The following is a 23,650-nucleotide window of genomic DNA, read 5'->3' as shown; positions in this document are numbered from 1 at the left end:
CTTGGGGCAAATTAAGCAAAAAAAAAAACACGAACCTCATACTAGAGCAACTTTGGCAAAAACATGACTTTTGTTTAGCAATTTTGGAACAAAAAGAGAACTTTTGAAACAGAAAATGTAAAAATAATTTTTTTCTTGATGTTTGGTGAGTGGAAGAGAATACAAAAAATTGTAAACTTATACAACTTTCGAGAATGAACGTGCCCACAAAATAAAGTCTGCTCAATCGTATTCACAAAATTCCGTGTTTTCGTAATAAAAATATCCAAATTTCCTGACATTTCTCCAAATTTTTTCAAATCGTCGTCGAAATTTTCACGACTTTTTCTAATTTTTTAGAGGTTCCTTGTACAATATGTTACCTTACCCATCATTACCCAAAGGTACAATCACACTGTTGACACCCCCCCCCCCCAAATTATAATACGAAAACGATTTGCATAATTTACCTACACATTTCATGCCTTTGACTATAAAAAAATATTTAAATAAGTAGATAGATAATAAACTGCATCTCAACTCGATTCGTCTCAACAATTTTACGCAACTTTGGCCAGATCCAGAAGAAAATCGTGAAATCGTCTCTCATCTCTGCTGACTTTTGCTCGCAAGTTGCAATTTCGACAACATCACACACGGTTCACTGTTCAATATCTACATAGACTATAGATATGCATTTTTATACTCGCGATCAAAGCAATATAACCCATCGACCATCGACCATCCGCATACGAGTATAGCTCACGTATCTCGCGTACCTAATACGAATACGATAAAAAGCAACGTGGAAAAAAATTCTTTCAAGCTGAAATAATATTTATAAGCCGAATGAAGCGCATTATTGCGAATTTTTATTCTACGTGCATCGCTGGAAAGAGCGATTTTTTGGCCCGGACCATGAATCACGTAAAACAAACATTTAAAAAGCCACAACAACCCATGCATCGTGCATAAATGTAAATGTACCAGTACAACACATAACCGTACACCATCGACATCATACATATATTGTGTACTTCCAGCACTCAACATACAATACGTATTACGTCTACACGAATAGCTCTTTTTTTTACGAGTTGTCGTTGATTTCATTAAAATGAAAGCAATACGAATACGACCAGACTAGCATTATAATTATTTTGACCAGTCCTAATATACAAAACCCAGACTCGAATAAACGATTAAAGTGGGTAATATTACGTACTCTACGATATCTAATCTACATATGTATACGTATTACGTAGTGTAAAGCCGACCAGATAAAAATATAATTACTCAATTTCGGCATTCAATCGTGAAAAATATCATTAGGTCGATTGGTCGACGCTAAATTCATCTCTAGTAACATTCGAAGCTTCGAATACACCACGATATACAGGGTGCCCAGAAATATCGGGTACCCCTAAAAAAGTTTTCTGTTAAATACTTCGGTTGGTCACACTGAATGATAATAATGATAGCACATGATTGGTTGTTGGACTGGAGAGATAACATTCCACCAATCATATCCATCTATTTCACGTTACCAACCTAGATATATTTTTAATGAAAAACTTTCTTTGGGGTACCCGATATTTCTGGGCACCCTGTAACCTGATCTCGAGTTGGGAAATAAATCTTGGAAGAAGCCATATACTCCTTTTTACTCGTATTTCGTTCCTCGTTCGCGAATATTTACTTGGGAACGGAAATAATACCCGATGCAGGCGGAAAATGGCGGCCCAAGCAGCCAAGCTTTATCCAGACAACAGGTGCATTGTTTACGCATTCGACTACATACAGGTATTATACGTACGTACATGATTTTACTCACACGCACGCACACACACGCTGACACCGACATACCAAAAACATTACGTACGTGAGGAAAATTATAGCACTCGACAACGAGAGTACAGAGTAACGACTACAAAGACGATTTATTTTACTTACGATACTTTTGAAATCAAACACTCGCATACCTGAATTAAAATTCAACGAAGCCGCCAACCCGATTACAATGAAATACAACGGCAGCCACATTATTGCACAGCAATTCCAAGATTCGCCTTCGTCACAACACCAACAAACAAAAACTTTACGCGCTAGTTTTTCAGCAGCAGTAAATAATAAAATAAAAAATCAAAGATTAACACATTCGTAAATCGTAACCATCGTACGCGGATATTCATTTAAATTTTAAAACATTTCATCGAAGATAGATATTAATTTACGTATTACCGAAATCACCAAACACTGTAACACATGCACTCGCGTACCGTACAAATCCGCACAACGAAGCTTACTCGCACCATTAATTTATTATTACAATTTTAAACGTAAAACCGCACAATAAACGTTGATTTTTTGTAATAATATTATAAAGAAATTAATTATTACTCCGAATCGAACACGAAAACGAAAACGTTTACGGAGTATCACAGCAAATTCGAACGGGAAAGGCTAGAACTCGAGACACAACCTACCGCGCCATTACAGTTACACTCGCTGCATGAAACATTCCACTGGCGTATCAACAACCTGATGAACGCCGACTGAGACGAACGCGTACGGGGATAGCCGAGTACGACCGAACGCGTTTTTCAAATCTTAACGTCCGTTCCGTGTGACGTAGATCGTACACGAATGGATCGGAATTTATGTTTTATTGAAATTTTTATTTTTTTTAAATCGATAAATTATTATTTATTTTTTCACGAATGATTAGCATTGTATGTTCACCTCTGTTTCCCTCGTTCCTTAATTTTTTCCTTATCTTATTTCTCCACCTCCATTCCGATTTATTATCAAAAATGGACGGTGATAATCGGTAATCTACCTAGTCATTTCAAATTTTTCTACATAGTTTTTCAATAGCCTAGGGGGTATAGCCATGGCATAAGTGACTGATAAGCAAATAAAAATATTATACTCATACGAAATCGACAAAATATTTCGAATTTCGAAGATAACATTATAATATTTATAGGCAGCGGAGAGACCACGTCACGTATTGGGAATTTTCTACAATAAATAAAATAGGTACCCGAATGCCAGTTACTATTGTGCTCACTCAGTTTAGAACTGAATGACGCATTCGTTAAACATCGACGACAAAAATCAAATCAAGTATCATGTTGATAAATTCATAAATCAACCAATATACCAATCAACAATAAATTGTTATTTTCATCTTTCAGGATTGAATGTCATCGATATTTATTCAATACAAATATTATTCAGCAATAATAATTATTATTACGAGTATTACTACCTACTTATTATCATTTTGACACTTCTAAGAGTAGAATAATTAACAAAATTTTGCATCGAGCTCCTCAAAATGCTGGTTCAGAATTTTAGATTTACACAGAAAAAAGCATGATAATTTACCATTTTTACGATGATTAATTTAGAAATTAAATTATACGGAAATCTACAAAACAGAGGCGTAAAAAAGTGATGTGTCGTGGGGGAAAGGGGAGTGAGACTGAAATTTTCTCGATTTTTTCGCCAGATTAACCCAACTTTCTACCCTAGTCGGCGGTCCCTCTCCATCGTGCAGTATTTTTCATGCTAATTAAGTAGCTAGATGAGGTTTGAACAAATTTTGGAAGGGGTAGTATGAAATAAAAATTATGAAAAATTTTTAATGTCCAAAAACAATGCATTTATACTTGTATTGTATTTTACAAAAAATTTGAACTGTTCTATGTATTGCAAGGTTGATACCTATAACCTACTGAAATTCAAAATTAAAAAATTTGCAATTTTTTTCGTGTAATTTTTCGTGTTTTTTAAACCTTTTGGCCATTGAAAATCAAATTCAAAAAGAGAACCTAACGTTTTCAATTTTGCTCGAGCGAAGCGATCTCTGAAGCCTCAGAATTTGCCATTTGTGTGGTACAAAAAAAATGTCAATATACGAAGTTCTAACACCAAAATTTTGTGCTATTTGGTTATATTTTTGAATGAAATTTCGCATTTTTTTCGTTATTTTGCAATTTTTTTTTTACAGCAGGTAACCTTATCTATCTACCTATTGATTTGGTTATGGTTCTTAAATTTCTAGAGTTGATTTTTTTCCATTCTTGAAAATTTTTGAAAATTTGCACAGTTGAATTTGAATTTAAATCTGCTCAAGCGAAGCGACGGCAAAAAGCACGATAACTGATTCCAAAAGTTGATTTTCATAGCTTCACCATTGAAAAATTGAGAAAAAAAATTTCACGAAATTATAATATTTTCAAAAATAGGAATAAAATCTCGAGCAAAGCGAAGATGAAAACTTTCAAAAATTGATAATTTTTCAAAAATAAAACAACATTATTTTCGATACGTGAGAAGTCAATTTTTCAACCCTCCGACTTTGATCGGAAAAAAAAAGGAAAAATGGACTAGAAAATCTGTGAAAAATTGTTAATTAGAAACGTAAAACAACGTTATCATTGTTGAATTTTTGACGATGCAAAAACTTGGTTTTTATGTTAGCATTTTCAGTTTTTAGGAAATTATAATATTTTTAAAAATTCGAATGGGGCCTGAGCGAGACGAGGGTAAAATCTCTCGAAAATTCAAAATTCTTCATTTTTTTACGACATGATAATTTTTAAAAATGAGACTTTTTGGAATTCATGTCAAAAAGGCGACAATTTTCAGTAATTTTTGAGTCATTCCATGTCAACTCAACCAAAAAAAGGCGATTTTGAAAAACATGTCTTTCGATTTCACTCAATTTTTTTTTACAATATAATACCCATCCAGTAAGTGAGAATCCCGAAATTAGTTTGTTCCCAGCCCCCTGAGGGGGCGGGTGGGGGGCCTCCATTATTTTCACATTGTCTCGAGGTATTCAACTTCAACAGCTCATTCCTCCAAAACTATGATACTTTGATCAAAACTGATTTCACAGTTCGAAAGGGCATTGCATTTAGAACTTTTTGAGGATTTTGAAATTTTCAAAAGTTGAAAGTTGAACTTTCAAATTGAAAGTTCAAATTTCAAAATGGCGCTGTAAGTGGGAGCTATCATTTGAAATTTTGAAGAAATTTCCATGGATGTACTTTTTGATGCTTTTTTGGAATATTCAAGTTTGATCTCTTGATGGAGGGGGAGGACCCCCACCCCCAATTTTGGGCGAAACTTTCTAAAGAGAATGTGGGGCATGTGATACATCGAATTCTGTGTTTTTGGTGACGCTAAACACGAATATGACGTCAGATTTTTGATAGGACCCCATCCACGGCCCCCAACACCTCCCCAAAGGGGGTCAAGTCCAAAAAAGTGTTTTGTTCGTGGGACACATGGAATAGCATGTTTTTGGGGACGCTGAACACGAATATGACGTCAGATTTTTGATTGGACCCCATCCACGGCCCCCAGCACCTCCCCAAAGAGGGTATCCCCCCCAAAAAAGGATTACATTCGTGTGACACATGAAATAGTATGTTTTCGATATCACTGAACACGAATATAGCCATAGTTTTTTAAATCGACCTCACCCATGGCCCCCAGAACCTCCCACAATAGGTAAAAGTCCAATAAAATTGTTGGGGGCCGTGGATGGAGTCCAATAAAAAATCTGACGTCAAATTCGTGTTCAGCGTCACCAAAAACATAGAATTCGATATGTCACATGCCCCAGATGTTCTTTCGAAAGTTTCGCCCAAAATTGGGGGTGGGGATGCTCCCCCTCCATCAAGAGATCCCATCTCGAAACTTGAATATTTCGAAAAAGCATCAAAAGGTTCTTCTATAGAAATTTTTTCAAAATTTTAAATGGTAGCTCCCACTTACAGCGCCATTTTGAAATTTCAACTTTCAATTTGAAAGTTCAACTTTCAACTTGTGAAAATTTCAAAATGCTCAAAAAGTTCTAAATGCAATGCCCTTTCGAACTATGAAATCAGTTTTGATCAAAGTATCATAGTTTTGGAGGAATGGACTGCTGAAGTTGAGTACCTCGAGACAATGTGAAAATAATGGAAGCCCCCCCCACCCACCCACCCCCTGAGGGGGCTGGAACCAAACTGATTGCGGGGTTATTACTTACTGGGTGGGTATATACTGTAGAAAAAATTTGAGCGAAATCGAAAGACATGACTTTCAAAATCGCCTTTTTTTGGTTGAGTTGACATGGAATGACCCTAAAAAGCGTTATCAATTTTTGGCAAAAAGCAACAGTTTTTACAACTTTGTGGTAAAAACTTGACTTTTTTTGAAAAATGTTAGTAAGAAGTTTTTCTTGCTTAGACAGGAACAGACAAAAAGCCGTGTTCATACTATTTGTACATTTTTTCATCTCGCATGTTTAAAAATGAGTTGATTAGGGAAACCCCTACGCCAAGGAAGAAAAAGTGAAATTCGAAGCTTTGCCCCAAGAATCGAATATATACCTATACTGTAATATAATACATTAACACGAATAATGAGCAGGATACCTGGTAAGCTACCACATTAAACAAAATAGTACCTCGAGATATCGTTATTTTTAATTCATATTATTTTTATCATTTTACACACCAACTTCGACATCTTTCTAAAAACGAGCCAAACTTTTGCGAAGTAAATTTGCGAAATTATAGTTACGGTTATTTATGTTCTTTCAGATATTTATCACGTGATAAGATTTTGGTCGAGGAAGATTTTTAAACTTTCCAACTACCAACGAATGAAACTACACAAGTATAAAGTTTCGTGCGTCGTGAAATTTTCTGCAATTATTTTCCACCTATAGTAAGGTATAAGGTACTCGTACACTACATAACCTAACTATACATAAAACGTGCAAAATCATTTTGTGTATAGCCAAGTTCTGAAAGAGTACGTGGGGACTGGGTATTTTGCCATTACTAAATATTTGTATATTATTTTATACGTTAAACCTGTGACCAAAAAAAGTTTTAAAATTACTCAATTCGAAAAACTGTTTTAAAAAAAAAACAATACGATTACGAGACATAAAGTACATTGAATTCCAATTCCATCGCAATAGAACACCTACAACAAATTCGTTCTCACAGGTCGAGCAATTAATAAGGAAAAAAAAAGTATCTCCGGTGAAAATAAAAAAAAGGTATTACCCGAGTAATAAATAACACGACTGTAAAATTGGAACTTTGAACGTGAACGAGGACGAAAATTCGTTCGAATTAATTTTTTCATTTGCTTTTCTATTATTTACGAGGGCAAAGATTGTAAAAGTTTCGCAGAAGCGAAGAATTTCAAAAAGTTTTGTCAACAGATTGTACGATGAGTGTTTATTAACTTCTCGGCTTCGGCAAGAAGACCGCCCGAACAAACTTTGCACTTTGTTTTAAAACGTTTTCATCTTTTGAGAACATCACGTCGTTTTTGTCGTATATCTGTTAGGTACAAAGTCCGAAATTGTACAATTCGGGGATAGTACAGCCAATTTTGTACCATCTCCGAAGTGCCCGGACCAAGCGTGAATATTACTTTTTCATCGGACTTTGTTCGTACCATGCCCGGAGGGTCCGGACAAAGTGTTCGACTTGGTACAATTTGTGTTGTGCTAAGTCCGATATAAAGTTTTATAATGAAGGAATTCGAATTTCATGCATTTATTTAAAAATTCAAACCTTGACATTTTATTCAAGTACAAAACGAAGGCGTTTTATTTTTTGATTTGTAAATTTTCAAAAGCTTTTGCACACGCATTTACCTATTTTTTTATTCCAAAACTGAAATGTTTTGACATTTATTTTTCAAATTTTTCAAATCTTAAAACCAGAAAAATTATCTTTTTGCATCTAAAAATAATATAGGTACCTATAGGGACAAGCAAATTATTTAGTTCTTGAATTAGGAATTTTCGAGAGCTTCTGCCCTCGCTTCGCACTAAGGCCAAAGTTTCTTCACTATTCTGAAGTTGATATTTTTTCTTCAGAGAACAAGACTAAAGAAATTATTTTTTAATCTTAGAATTATAAATTTTAAAAATGTTGAAACCAGAAAAATTATATTTACAAAGATACCTAGGCCAATTATTTAGATTTTGAATTACATATGAATTTTTGAGAGCTTCTATCCTCACTTTACTCTAGGGCCAGTTTCTTCATTATTCTGAAATTGACATTTCTTCTTCAGGGAACAAGACTGAAAAAATTATATTTAATCCCAGAAAATTGAGAATTATAAATTTTTGATAGGTTTTGCCCTCGCTTTACCTGGGCTAATCGTTTTTCATTTCAAAATTTTGCATCTCTCAATTTTTGAGAGCTTCGCTAGGGCTGATTGTTTTTCATTTCGGAAATTGAAATTTTTATACTTAGGTAAAATATCAGCTAAAATTAGAAGAATTCCCAACTTTTAAATTAATACCAATACCTATAATATACGATTTTTTTCTTCTTGAGAAATGAGCATAGGTAGCAATATTTGAATCTTTAAAAATTCCCCAAAAATCAACAAATGAATTTCAGCACCCGAAAATTTTGCTGAGGTGTATTTTAGAGTCATCTTTAAATTTCCTTTGGAATAAAGGGATGTAATATTCGAATTCATTCATTATAAAACTACATTTCGGACTCTGCACAACACAAATTGTACCAAGTCGAACACTTTGTCCGGACCCTCCGGGCATGGTACGAACCAAGTCCGATGAAAAAATAATATTCACGCTTGGTCCGGACACTTCGGAGATGGTACAAAATTGGCTGTATCAACCCCGAATTGTACAATTTCGGACTTGGTACCTAACATATCTATCAATAAGAGTATAGCTATGGATACCTTATACGAAGTAGATCCGGGAATGAAGCTGTATCTCTTATCACTAATAATCGTGAGATGTGTACAAATACAATAGAAGAGAAATAAAATTAGGTACCAATTGTTTTGCGATCTATGGTCATTATTCATGCAGTTCCTAGCATGGGGTACAAAGTTCGAAGATAGCTGGAGCAGTGGAGCTGGATAGGAACATTTTTACATCTTCAAAAGTGAATATTTTGGTTATAATGAAAAATAATTCTCTAGAAGTATTCTGCTCAAGTGCTCAGGAGATGAAAAATTTTCAAATAATTTATGCAGCTACAGACATCAATTTTTCATATTTTTCGATACGTATTTTTCAACTTTAGGAGCTTCATACGAGGGTATCAACATAATTTTGTGAACAGAGTTTTCTTTTTTTTTTTTGAAAATGTGGTTATTTAAAAGTACCTTGCGCAGAAATGAAATGAAACATTTTCAAAAAAATTTCACGTTCAAATACCAAATTTCTAATTTTTTTTTGGTTGATATTTTTCGACTTTGAGAGTCTTAATTTATGCACATTATAAGGAAACCAACATCATTTGGGAGACCAAGGGAAGGTTTTTCTTGAAAATGTCTTCATTTAAGAAAAATTCTGATCATTGAAAAATTTTCCAAAAATTTCAACAAACATCGATTTTTTATTTTTTATTTTCATTTTCAACAAGAGAATCATCATGACTTCGGAGGTCCAACGAAAAAAATTTTCCAAAAATTTCAACAAACATCGATTTTTCATGTTTTTTCATTTTCTACATATTAAGAGTCAACATGACTTCGGAGGTCCAACGAAAGTTTTTTCGAAAAAAAAAGGTAGGGGTTATGTAAAACAATTTTTATGTGTAAATAAGATATTTTCAAAAAAATTCCCACTGATTTTGATCTTTTCTCATTATTTTAGATTTTTCGAACCTTACAATACTAGATAAAATCATACGAGTTTTTCAATTTTTATGACATTATTGGGAGACAATTGGGGGATTAATTTTTTTCTCATGTTTGGCCTCTTGATTTTTCATCGTGTCCAATTTTTTTTTTTTTTTTTTTGAAAAAATCATTAGATACTTTTTCACCAATTTTGTTTCACCATGTTTCTCCAACCAAATCTTTAGAAAATCTCCATTTGAATCCCCCCTCCCCTCCAACACACGCACACAAAATTAAATAAATCAAATTTTTCACAGGAAAATGTTCAAAAAAATTGAAATTGAAAGAAAATCTGTGTACTTACAAAGTATTTTTTAATATTGCCAATCAATTTTTTCAATAATCTGAAGGTTTTTGTTGCGTGTTTGAATTTTTTTCATTTTTTTACTACTATTTTGACTAATTTATTACTTTTTCGCTAATTTAGAAAAAATCTGAAATTTTCAAAATTCACCCGAAGGCTCTAAGAACAGCTTGAAACCACCACCAATCGACTCACGAGGGAACCTCTTGAGGTGTCCGCCTCCGATTTCAACGGGACTGCGATTTTTAGAAAGAGCATGTTCTAAAACCCCCAAATCCAAATTTTCAGCTGCCCAAATTCATTTTTCGGTTTTTGGCGAATTTTTGAAAATCCAAAATTGACTATTTTGGTGATTTATGCTTTTTTTTTTTAAAGTACGTACTTGATCAGTAAAAATGTTCAAAATAAGTCCTAAAACTGATATAAACCCCCCAAATCTAAATTTCGCCATTTCCAGCCATTCTGGAGCCTCCAGCGCTATTTTTCAATTTCTCCAGAATTTTTAATTTGCTCCAGAAGGCGTGAATATGAAGTTGGGCAGCTAAAAATCGAATTGTGTGTTATACCCGATCTGTTGAAAGAGTTTATCCACATTTGAGTCGATTTTGCGAGGGACACCTCAAGAGTGGTTTTTTGATTTTCAAAATTGAAAAATCAAAAAAAAATCAAAAGTTTCCCGTTTGCGTGGAAGTTTTTGAAATTCACGCGAATCGCTGTATTTTGTCCAAAACTCACGCTAAAAATCGAGTTGTGTATCATACTCGACCTGTTCAATGAGTTTATCCACATTTGAGCCGATTTTGAGAGTAAACTTGATTTTTTGGATTTTTTTAATTTTGAGAAAAGCTGGTCAAAAAAACCACTCTTGAGACGTCACTCTCAAAATCGGCTCAAATGTCGATAAACTCGTTAAACAGGTCGAGTGTAATACACCAGCTGCCCAACTTCATATTCACGCTTTCTGGAGCAAATTGAAAATTCTGGAGAAATTGAAAAATAGCGCTGGAGGCTCCAGAATGCATGGAAATGGCGAAATTTAGATTTGGGGGTTTATATCAGTTTTAGGACTTATTTTGAACATTTTTACTGATCAAGTACATACGTACTTTTTTTTAAAAAAAAAACATAAATCACCAAAATAGTCAATTTTGGATTTTCAAAAATTCGCTAATAATCGAAAAATGAACTTGGGCAGCTGAAAATTTGGATTTGAGGGTCTCAGAACATGTTCTTTCCAAAAATCGCGGCTCCGTTCAAATCGGAGGCAGACACCTCAAGAGGTTCCCTTGTCAGCATACTAAAAATGGATTACTAAGTAAATTTCATTTCAATAAAATAACTCAACTGGTTAAAATGTTGTGGAAATTCAAATTTTCAAAAATCTACTACAGGGTGCTCCAGAACTACCACTCCAAATGATTCAAAACCGTTTCCAATCGATTTGGAGGGTCAACAACCGGGGGCACCACAAATTTCAGCTCTCTTGGTCGATTTGGTGAAATTTTGATTTTTTTTCTCATTTTTGACCCGAGTTTGATTTTTTAAAAATTCCTTAAAAATCAAAATCATTTGTAAACTTATAAATTTGATCTATTGTTTCCAAATTCGTATTTGGAAAATCAGATCACCTCGATTCAAACCCGATGGACAATTATTTCAGCTGATTTTCAAATTCCAAGATTTTAGATTAAAAAAAAAAAATGTCCATTGAAAATGAAAGGACGCAGGTGTAGAAGTGTCTTACGTATTTTTTTCTCATAAAGATTATAAAATCACTTACTCATTCTCATACGCGAGTCGCGAGTTCATATTTCATCATTTTTGGAAGGAAATTTGTACTCACCTGAAACAAAGAAAAATTAAAGCGGATCAGTTAGTTATAAAATAATTATTGATCAATCAACAGATATACGATTAAATAATGATAGTCGGCGGCCGAAGCAAAAATTCTGACGATCTAGACGTTTAATAAAGGGCCAGAAATGAATTTACACAAAGAAAGTATCATAAAAATAGTAAAATTGATTGTGAAAATCACTCAAAAATATCAAAAACTGATAGACCATCAAAAAAGGACAAAAATTTGAGAAAATGTCTCATTTGGGTAAAATGCACAAACTACTCAAGTGCTTAGATTATTAAAAAAATACCAAGAATTAGTCGGGAATTTACAAAATTGAATGAAGATTTGTCAAAACTGTAGAAAGTGTCATAAAATTTGTCAAATTGACCCCCCCCCCTCATAATTGAAAATTACCAGAAGTTAATCGTGATATTTAAAACAATTTTTTTGTTAAAAAAATCATCATTCTTTTCTCTATCTTTTTCAACCAAATTTTTACAAAGCTCTCCATTCGACCCCCCCCCCCCCCACACACACACACACACGCACATAAAAATTAACAAATTTAAATTTTTCACAGGAAAATTTTTAATTTCAATCAAAATTATTTAAAAAAACACAATACAAGTGAATGCATTAATGAATTTTTCATTTTTTTTTACTAGCTTTTTACTACTTGTACCTTAACTATCTGTTAGATACCCTGTTTTTAAGTCACCAAAAATTGAAAAATGCATCTTTAGCGTCCAAAATATTTTGACTGGTGACATATTTTTTAAAATGCTCTTTCGATCTAAAGTTCGAAAATTTTTGTGCATGTTGGGAAGTCTATATAGGCTGCCTTGTGAGCAAGTAACCAGGATTTTTGTAAAAACATAATTTATTTCCATGCTGTTACGATGGGCAATATCTACTCGACTCGAGACGACTGACTTTTCAAAAAAAGATGAGCCAACCATCACTGTGCTGCTGTGTTGCATTATTTGCACAATATAGGTATACTCGAACTTATTGCAGACGAATGTTTATCACGTTTACTTCTAATGATTATATGTACATAAATGTGACTATGTGAGTGTGAGAGAAAAGCATTGTTGCTGATGGCGAGACATGATCCCTCTTCACCCGTTGACTGAACAGGTTTGATGTGAAAAAGATTTGCCACATGTGGATGTGGCCGCATCACCGCGTGTTTGCTTAGTCCTTCGTCCTTGGGGTGCAGGGTGGAAATAGTAAGTTCATTTTTGTTGTAAAAATCAGTAAAACAAGTAAACAAGTAGCTATAGGTAGTACTGCGTTAGTGCAAAAAATTTTAAATCAAAAAGGAACTCTTCACGTGAAACTTAAACTTTTTTTTTTATTTCTCCAAACTCAAATTTTCGAAAGCTGCCTTGTTATTTTTTTCGAATTTGGAAAACAAAATTGTTGCCCTCAGTTGGTTCAGACCTTTTTGCTTTTCTTTTTCAAAATTGGAATTTTTAAAAAACTACCATTAAATTTAGAAATTTTGTAACAAAAAAATCTCAACTCCGCACACGAAAAAACCAAACTTTTTCACCTATTGATTTTTTTTCCAAAATTTTGACCCTCTTCCTACAGCTCTTTTCATTTTTCAAGTTGATCGCTGAAATGATGTAAAATTCGTGCTACAGAGGTTCAAAAACGTGTATTTTGGTACCTCACACAATAATTAAACTTTTTTTTTCAAATTTGGATCCTCCCCCGTAGAGCCCCTTTTGATTTTAGCGTCGAAATGAGTTCGATCGAGCCTGTTTGTTTGCTTTTTTTCAAACAAGGAATTTTTACAATATTATCACTCAAATTTTGAAATTTTGAAACCAGCAGAAATAAAATAAAATTCTTCACATAAAAAAGATTGTTTTCGTCTATGAAAAAATACAAGGAGTATTCCCAGGATAGCAGTCACTACCAGAAAAAGGAGTATATTTCACGAAATGACGAAAAACTCAATTTTAAGGCAACCTCCTCCCCAAATGTGGCTCTTAGGGTGTCTTACTGTAAATCTGACTTCATATTCGTGTTCAGGGGGTTCAAAAATCACAGTATTTCCGTATTTGGAAAAACGTTGATGAAGGATGAATGCCATTCTCAACGTGATGGCTGACACTTTCGAAGTATTACATTCAATCGTATTTCTTCGCCAATAATGGATCAAAAATTGTGAAATTTGGAATTTATATAGTTTATTAGTAGGCGAAGTGCGCTTGCTGATTCATTTTTTTCGCGATGGTTTTTTTCTGTATGAATAAGCGTGGTGAAACTTTGAAGTTTGAAGGAGTATATCGAAAATAATATCAATTTATCCTCAATTTCAATGAGCAAGCGCACTTCGTTGAGGAATTCTCTACATCATATCAAAAATTCAATTGAATATCTTGTAAATTGTAGGAGAAAAACGGTTGAACGTAACCAAAAGTTGCATTATGGATCCCATTCTATGAATCGTGAAAACTCGATGAAAATTGATAAGTTCTGATTAAAATTGTGGTTTTTTTTGGTTAGCAGAATGTTTCAACGAACAACTTTCATAAATACTATATTTCGTTTCAAGTTGATTATCATACTGAAATAACGGTTTGAAACTCACACTATCAAAAACGTCACTTTACCTACTTCTGTTAAGTGTTAACTACCTAAGGGTGAAGCACCGCCAAACAAATTTGAAATTTCTTTGAAAAATTAGTCGTTTTATTTCCTTCCATCCTACGCCAACGTTTTTGTTTCGCGCTGGAAAGTGGAAATGCTGGAATGCGCAAAATAGGTAACAGATTCACACCAATGTTGTCTAAACTGCCAGCACTACAAACCCCAAAAATAGAAAAAAATCCATGATATTTTGAACATCCGTGGTGTTACTTTAATGATAACAACTTCTCAACGGAAAACCGAAGTGCACGTGATTTAAATTTAACTAAATTAATTAAAACAAAACACGTTCTTCTCAGTTCTTTTACCACAAAATTAAACCGAGCCAGTTACAGGACCATGTCTAGAAGTAAGTACTTTAACTTTTAATGACGAGTATTGCCACAATTTTATCATAAACGTTCTAGTTACATTCGTAATTTCTTATCATATAAAATACAGGTCCAGAAAGAAAACGTCCTGCTGGAACTGGAAGTTCCATGCAATATAATCGCAGGTGTAGTTCCTTCATTGAAAGCGGAATACCTCCTCCAGTAGCGTACAAACTAGAAGATCTGGTCCATGACCGTGAGTAAACATATAATGGGCTTTTGATTTTAAAATTGTATCGTTTTACATATCTTAGTTACTTCGAAATACCTACGGAATACCTATTCGTCTTAAGTATATAAGTATAACCTTTCAGTTTTCACTTCAAAACTTTCATATTGCTTACAAAGTGAAAAATGTTAAGGGAGGGACGAAGGAGGAAGGCCATTGGTGATAAATAGCGATTGCACGAAGGTTTTGTACGCACACCAGACACCACACCATGAAATAAGGATTTCGAATAAATTTCAAACATTTCCATTTTTCATTTCATGCAGAAACTGGAATTGAAAAATTAGATTTTTTGCTTGAAAAAATTGAATTTGAATCATCACTTTATAGAGCCGGAAAATAACGTGAAAAAGCAAGGATGAAAAGGAAAAAATTGGCACATTCATAGATGAACCCCCTGAACTACCAAAAAAAACCTCCAACCCTGGAGCTAATTTTTTAGAGGGCTAAAACCGGTTCCGATTCGCTTTTTTTGCGATTTACTCCGAAAATATTAGGTTTACGAGAAAAACTACCGGGACCAAAAATGTTCCCCTTCAAATTCTCGACAATTTCATACCACGCTCGATACCCATCCATCAAGAGGGGTGTCTAAAAAAAGGGGTGGAAAGAGTAGGTGTTTCAAAAAAAAGTCAGTCCAATAAATTGATCGAAGTTTCCACTTAATATCATTCGTTTTCGCTCAAATTTTTTTTACAAAGTCTACTCACCGAACTATTAGTCACACCACCATTGATTGGTCTTCAACCCTCCCAAGGGGTTGGTGGGGGATGCTCGATTTTCAAGAAACACAACTGAATCGTATACTTGAAAAACGAATCTGGACACGCGATATATCGAATAGTAGGTATGTTTTCGAGGTGGCTGAATACGAATACAAAGCCAAACTAGTCTTATTTTCTGGGTCCAACTCCTCAAAGCTCGTCTGTGCCCCAAAAAGGGGGTTAACATTTTGAAAAATCGTGAAAGGTCGAGTGATATATCGAATGCTATGTTTTCGAGGTCGCTGAGTACGAATATGAACTTTTTTTTTGTGTCCCACCCCCCAATGTCCCTCTGTGCCTCGACAAGGGGGCCAAAATTTCAAAAAATCATCAAAAAGTCGAGTGATATATCGAATGCTATGTTTTTGAGGTCGCCAAGCACAAATATGAACTTATTTTTTGGGTCCTACCCCACAATGTCCCTCTACGCCCCCAAAAAGGGGCCAAATTTTGAAAAATTGTGAAAAATCGTGTGATATATCGAAGCTTTTTTGGGCAAAATTCTGAGATTTTACTTCGTTAAAATCGTGAAAACGTGATTTTAGCGTTTTTTCTAAGAGTAAAATCTCAGAATTTGGCCCAAAAAAGCTTAATTTTGAAAGTTACAGGAAAAATCAAATGAAAAATCATCGAGCACTTGCCAGTGTGGTTCAAATGTAAATTCTTCTATTTATTTGAAAAAATTTGCTTAAACACCTTTTTTAGGGGTGCCCAAAGTGGGGAGCTCTAAAAAAAGGGTTCAAAATTACGAATATACAGGGAGCTTGATTAAGTTGAACTTTTTCATCAACGTAATTGAATATAGACCTCAAAACGTTACGTTTGGCGCAAATCGTAGGTTTCTAGTTTTCCAGAGGTTCCCAAAATTTCGAAATTGCGAAAAAATATAAAACTGGATTTTTGAGTACCAGCGGAAAATTTTATTGAGCTCAAAATTTGGTAGGATGAAGGTCTTTCAGATGCTAATAAACTGTAAAAAGCTTTTTAGGGGGGCTCAAAGGGGTAGGTTCAAAATGGTGGTTCCAAAAGTTTCCAAAAATCAAAACCCCTCAATTTCTGACCCCGAGGGTCGAAAATAGAAAAATCACCTCGCATAACGTTTATCGAGTTCAAACAGATATTTTACCCTAAAAAAGTTTTTGAAAATAATACTCAGTGGTTCCTAAAATTATTTTTGTAATCACAATTTTGGGAACCCCTGGAGCCCAAAAAAATGGCCATTTTGGGTTAACCAACCACCGATTTGTATTGGGGACATTTATTACAACATTTTTAGAGTGACTGAGTGGAAAATTGGGTGGGGCCAAAAAATGGCCTTATCGGGACTCCTCCTTTAAATGAAATTAATTATCTACATATTTATAATGTTATTTTTTTGCTGGAAAAACTCATAAATTGATAAAATATTTCAAAATAGAATCCCAAAAAAATACCATTCGATACACTTATCAATCAACTTTTCATGATTTTTTAAAATCTAATAGTCCCTTTTTGGGGGGCGAAGAGAGACATTGTGGGGTGGGACCCAAAAAATAAGTTCATATTCGTACTCAGCGACCTCGAAAACATAGCATTCGATATATCACTCGACTTTTCACGATTTTTCAAAATTTTAACCCCCTTTTTGGGGGCACAGAGGAGCTTTGAGGAGTTGGACCCAAAAAATAAGTTTGTATTCGTATTCAGCGACCTCGAAAACATACTATTCGATATATCGCATCTCCAGATTCGTTTTTCAACTATATGATTCCGTTGTGTTACTTGAAAAATCCAGCATCCCCCACCAACCCCTTCGGAGGCTTGAAGATCAATCAATGGTGGTGTGATTAATAGTTGGGTGAGTAGACTTTTTAAAAAAAATTTGAGCAAAAACGAATAATATTAAATGGAAACTTCGATCAATTTATTGGGCTGACTTTTTTTGAAACACCTACTCTTCCACCCATTTTTTTAGACACCCCTCTTGAGGGATGGGTATCGAGCGTGGTATGAAATTGTCGAGAATTTGAAGGGGAACATTTTTCGTCATGGTAGTTTTTCTCAAAAACCTAATATTTACGGAGCAAAACGCAAAAAACGTGAATCGGAACCGGTTTCAGCCCCCTAAAAAATTTTTCTCCAGGAGTAGGAGAGTCGGTTTTTTTTGGTAGTTCAGGGGGTTCATCTGAACACATTCCCGAAGAAAAAATTAATGTGCCAATTTTTTCCTTTTTAAACCCGCTATTTGCCTGCTCTGTTATGTACTTTGGAAATAGAACAATCATTGAATTTTATCACCTGAACCTGAACATTCTTCTAATTCCCTTCCCTTTTCCCCAAAATTATTCAAACCCTGTGAAGAAATTTACTTTTTCAATACTCAGCATTATTCATCCCTTTTTGAAGGGGGGGGGGAGGCTGGCGCAGCCTCCAGTAATACTAGAAGACTCAACATTTTTATGAGCACTGAAAATGAACTTCTTCAGCAATTTATGTTAAAATTCAGGTTGGATATATGTAGTTTTTTCCCCACCTCCCTGAAAAACCTGGTAAATCAAAATAGTTTATTCACAGTAAATAACTTACCTATGGAGATTTTTGTATAAATTTTGAATCGCTGCTACTATCTAAAATATGAATTCACTTACTGGCAATGACACAGATCACTTGAATGAAACCGACATCGACGAACGTTTAGTTGAAACCATAAAGAAGACGCTTCCCGGGATCGTTACCGATTCATTGAACGAATTTGTGGCCAAAAAAGACAAAGCTAAGGATAAAGTTTCAGATAAATCATCTCTTATACGTGCTATAATAATACGTCGTCGCAAGGATCTCTGGATGAATTTGTTGAAAACGACAAAATCCACAGGTAAATACATATGAAATTCACCACGAATATTTTCCATAATAATCGAGATATTAAAATTTGACACCCCCCCCCCCCACATGCTCCACAAATATCCACTCAATTGGAGAAAAACGTCGCTAAATTCGCAGTATAACGTGAATTTCGTCGCACACAAACCCTTCTTGAATAAAGTCAATTCATTTTAAGTAATTTCAAATTACTTCAGAATGTATTGATGTCCCAGAGGGTTGTCAAATGCTCCTGATGAGTGTGATTTGAGTACTTTTGCGAGATGAGGGGGCGGGGGAAGTGTACGAAATACTCTTAAGACTATCAATTGAGCGACAATTTCTGATTTGAGGGTTGATTTTAAAAAAAAGAAAAGGAGGTGTTAGGATGATTTTCTGAAAAATACCCAATTTCAATATATGTATAGAAGCGTTTCTCAGAAACGTGGTTATAGGTGGGTGAAAATAAGAGTTGCCACCTTTTCAAGCACCAAAAATTAGCTGAAAAGTTGAAAAATGCTCAAAAGTTCTGAAAAAATCACCCCTAGTACAACTTTTTATGCAAATTAACTTATCAAAAAATTGTACGTTTTCATATTTTGAAAAGTAGAAATTGCACAAATTGACTGATTTTCATCAATCTTACACCACATTTACAGAAACCCCCGATAAAATCAGTTTGAATTCGTAAAGATACTCGTAGGTTACCAGTAGTAGACATTTTTATAGAATTTTTATGTTTTTTCATCATTTTTTGAACATAACGCAAAATTTGAACTCTCTAACAAAAAATGTAAACCAATCAAAGTTGTCACTTTTCAATTCTTTCAGTTGATTTTTGGTGCTTGGAAGATGGCAACATTGATTTACACCACATCTCCCGAAAAGTTGCCCTCGCTCGAACTTTACATCCTTATTTTCTAGAAGATTCAACACCCCTGACTCTCTTGCAAATGCACTTTGAGAACTGCCGTTTTACGCCACCATTCGTCATTTTCTCATTGAGGATCCACCACAAAAAAATTTTAAAGTTTTTGAAAAATAAGATTTTCAGCAATTCGAGCGCGATATTTCCCAAACCCATAAATATATCTACCCATGCTCGTAATATTCCTTGCAGATGCTGATCACATAACGTCAAATTTGAACGACAGACATAAATGTGAAATAAAAAAAGAATACTTCGACGTATGTTCATGCGGTAAGTTTTCATTTTGCTTGTAACCACCTGGGCCATTTTGATATTTTTACAAAGTGCACTTTATTTTTTTCTTCAGTCGATGCAAAATTATCCGCCATTAAAATTATGATGGAATGTGCCACAGATCAACCAGAATTTGATAAATTATTAGCAAACGAACACGCGGAAGATCGATCTTTCTTAAAAGTTGGTTATTTCATTAAAATACTGTAAGCAATGTAGGTACACATTTTCCAACAGTAAGCTTGAAATAACTTTAATTTTTACAGTATGTCCGAAATTCCTTAATCATCGAGAGCGAACCCGCAAATGATTTCAACATTGCCAATGTTATCAAAGCGACTGAATACATCGTGGACTTGGGGTAATTATTGAATTTTTTCAATCAAATTATGTGTAGTATAAGTAAAAGAAAAGGAAATAGAAAAAAAAACAAAACATGAAGACTCTCGAAAGTTGAGGGGGGGGATAGGGGAGGAGGAGGAGGAGGAGGAAGAAGGAAAGGCCATAGTTCGCAATTTGACAATAGGCATTATTGCTACCCCCTCGTGACAGATCAAAAATAAGATAAAAAATGTTGGTAACATTTTGATTTTTTTTCTAATTTTTGACCTTAATTTGATTTTCAAAAATTCGCCAAAAATCGAAAAATGCGCTCAAAGTTGTCTCAGAGGATCGGCAGTAGCAGGGGGGGGGGGGTCACATTTTTCCAGTTGTCATATGCCGGACTATTACAGAATCGGAGAGGATTCACCCTTTTTATAATTTCACGACCAATTCAACAAAATCAAGTAGCAATACTTCAATTCCTTAAATTTTTCACGAAATGTTTACAAATTTACTGTTTTCCAGAAGTAAAAATTTATCCATCGCGGCGATCTTGAAAGCTCATCGTTATTTACGACCTACACATTGTCCAAAAAAAGAATTAGGCAATTTGAGATCATACGAAGTCGTAGTCAATGGACCAACGGGACAGACAAAAACTCCCAGCCCCAAGGTGGTTCCGATCCTGATGAAAAAATTCATAAGCGAGACCACACGACTATTATCAAAAGGCAACTTTCACACCGTACTCAAGGCTGGACTGATTAAGCTTCTTTTCATAGAAGTTCATCCTTTAGCTGACGGCAATGGTCGAATCAGCAGAATACTATTGAATACAATTTTACGAGAAGATGGATTTCCTTGGGTTACCATACCGAGCGATCAGATACAAACGTAAGCATACAAGTACTTCAATTCGATAATTACCTACTCAATTCTTCTTGCGTTGGATCATATTTTTTTCGTTTCTTTCAATAGGTACTACGATGTAATAACGGAAGCAATTAAGAAGCGAAATTTCACACCCTACTATAAGTTTATTTGCGACTGCGTGATTTCGTCGATCAAGTCCCATCAAGCCATCGCAAATTCAAGGTAATTTCCAACTCGTAAACACATTTTTCAAATCTAATTAGGTAATTAGTCTATTCAGGATGAAATTATGGCATCTGATCAGATATGGTTCGATCAAATTGGATCAAAGAAACATCCATTTGATCAAACCGGTCTGATTAGAACTATTTATTATCATCATCACCCCCCCCACCCTTATCAAAACTCATAGATGTGCATCAAATTAGATCTCCTCAAATACCAATACGATCAATTTACTGATCTGATTCGACCCAATGATCTGAACTATTCCATTATTACTCTGTTAACAGAATGCATACGACTCCTCAATGAAAACACTCAGCTGATTTCTCGCAACTTTCAACATCGGCGATAACCTGACACGATTTCCTCGAACATGAAACTGAATATATCACCATTTCTTCTCGGCAATAAAGAGAATTGCACTCGAACTTCTCGAACACCCTGTACAAGTGTACACCTAGATAATACGTAGGTTTAGGTACTAGATAGTAGATAGGTAAGCTAAGCTAAGTTCATACGAATACGAAAACGAGTAAAACGTTTGACAAAATGACATAGCGCGGTTACGTAAGTTGTTTTAAAACAATTGCTTTTTCTCGGGGTACCCATTAATCACCTTCGTTCGGGGCTCTTCTAAATACAACTCCGCCAGGACAACGCATTACTTAAATTGTTTCTTTTTTCCTCCACCCCCAGCGCCATCCCCATTGGCGTAGATAGGTGGGTCTCTTTACTGTAACTACACTCATAAGGTACCTACCCTAGTTCGTAGTTATGGAGTATGGACCTCTACACGTACACGTCGTACCATTATCCATTATGGTGAATGTACCTACTCGTATCATGTACCGAGGAAAAATCAACGCTTCTCAATTTCCAGTAATTTTTCACCGCTTTTTTTCATCTCACTTTTTCCTGGGTATAACCATTTTACTTCGTTTAGTTTCATTTTTATTAATTTAAAACCCTAAACGATGCAGTGAAACGGTTCTCCAAAGTTGAAGGAGATGACGACTGCTCGATGAGAAAAAAATGATCGTCAAGTAAGTAAAAAATGTTCAAAGAGTTGACTATACGTTTTCTTCGAAAATTCTCATCACGAGGAATTTATTGGACAACCCTCCCCCCTCCTCAAAACCGAGAAATGACCCATATGTACGTGCTCAAAATTCGAAATTCTTGCTTTCCGAAGGAGGCGGTCCAAAAATTTTGAAACTTTCATAGAAAATAGTCACCAAGTAGGTAGGTACGTATGTGAAATTTTTTTCAAAAGAAAAATTTCATATTTAGAAAGGTTTTTGAGGGGTCAAAAATTTTAAAAATTCGTTATAAAAAAACGGAGGGGGCCCTCTGCGATTTTTTTTTCAAAATTTTAGCTACACCCTAAGGTATAACATATATTTTTTGTGAAGCTCAAAAATCGAAATCTCACAAAAAACGAGCTATTTTGCCATTTTTTGCAGTATTTTTTGTACTTTAAAAGTTAAAACATTTGGAAAAATTAGGATTTTGTCTATTTTCTCAAAAATATTCCAAAAATGCAGTTTTTTGGACTGATATGTTTTACTCTTTCTTCGGACGAGATTTTCATAAAAATGACATTTTTTGAATATTTTTGAGTAAAAAGTCAAAATTTTCATTCGGAAAATCTCAAGTTTGAGACGACTCTTTTCCACCTCGGATCTTGAAAGTAATGACTTTTTGAATTCATCTAGGTTGAATCAGGTGTATGAAAATGACGCCAAAAACGACCAGAAAACAAAATCGTGAAAAATGAGGGCTGACTCGATCCTTTGACCCCTCCCGCACTGGACCCTTCCTATGGGATTTAGCGATGCGTTTATCATGAAAATGCAGTTTCGCTGTTTGCCACTGGACTATTTTGTTTTCACCTATGTTATTTTTCAGGTATTATAGTAAAAATAAAGTGAGAAATGCAATAATAATCGTCGGGGAGCCCGCTCAAGGATCTATTGCACCCCCCCCCCCACCGACAGTCCTCCGGGGCAACTTTTTCATTAAAGGGAGAGTCCTAAGGAACATTTCTAGTCCTTGTCCACAAAAAAAATGGCCCTACTTACAAAATGGCGGTTATTTTGATTGACAGGTCAGCCGAAATCTCAAATTTTGTGTTTCAACATAGGACTTGCACAACATTTTTAAACCGTACAAAGGTAGATCGAAAGATCAGGCAAAAATTCATCACCTGTCAAAATTTCAAGTGCTAAAGTGCCTTTTTCGATTTTTCATGGATTTTTGAAAATCAAATTTAGGTCAAAACTGAGGGAAAAAATCATAATTTTACCAAATTGACCAAAAAA

General features: G+C 34.7%; 2 protein-coding genes across 3 annotated transcripts in view; one reads left to right on the top strand and one right to left on the bottom strand.

Annotated features, from left to right (window-relative positions):
- shg (shotgun) overlaps positions 1-2,501 on the bottom strand; it is a 270,108-nt gene extending 267,607 nt beyond the window's left edge. For both annotated transcript variants that reach the window (XM_065356719.1, XM_065356727.1), the window contains exon 1: positions 1,962-2,501. Coding sequence is in view for 1 of the 2 variants with exons in the window: in XM_065356727.1 (XP_065212799.1) it covers positions 1,962-2,022 (61 nt within the window). In the remaining variant the exon portion in view is untranslated. The remainder of the gene's footprint in view (positions 1-1,961) is intronic.
- A 12,223-nt stretch (positions 2,502-14,724) lies between these two features.
- On the top strand, positions 14,725-22,017 carry LOC135843046 (protein adenylyltransferase Fic-like). The gene is made up of 9 exons (XM_065360785.1): positions 14,725-14,847; positions 14,940-15,065; positions 18,504-18,716; positions 19,824-19,904; positions 19,981-20,090; positions 20,174-20,268; positions 20,757-21,125; positions 21,210-21,326; positions 21,617-22,017. The coding sequence occupies exons 1-9, from the start codon at positions 14,838-14,840 to the stop codon at positions 21,636-21,638; spliced, it is 1,143 nt and encodes a 380-aa protein (XP_065216857.1). The 5' UTR covers positions 14,725-14,837; the 3' UTR covers positions 21,639-22,017.
- The last annotated feature ends 1,633 nt before the right edge of the window (positions 22,018-23,650 follow it).

Source organism: Planococcus citri, chromosome 1 (genome assembly GCF_950023065.1).
Source record: "Planococcus citri chromosome 1, ihPlaCitr1.1, whole genome shotgun sequence".
NCBI classification, from domain to species: domain Eukaryota; kingdom Metazoa; phylum Arthropoda; class Insecta; order Hemiptera; family Pseudococcidae; genus Planococcus; species Planococcus citri.
Note: the sequence above shows the minus strand (reverse complement) of the source record. Positions and strands in the feature narration are given on the sequence as shown.

Excerpts from the sequence above, each read along its gene's own strand:
- LOC135843046 (XM_065360785.1), top strand. Across the intron at positions 15,066-18,503 it reads AGAAGATCTGGTCCATGACC|ATCACTTGAATGAAACCGAC; the intron begins GTGAGTAAACAT and ends GCAATGACACAG. Across the intron at positions 19,905-19,980 it reads CTTCGACGTATGTTCATGCG|TCGATGCAAAATTATCCGCC; the intron begins GTAAGTTTTCAT and ends TTTTTTCTTCAG.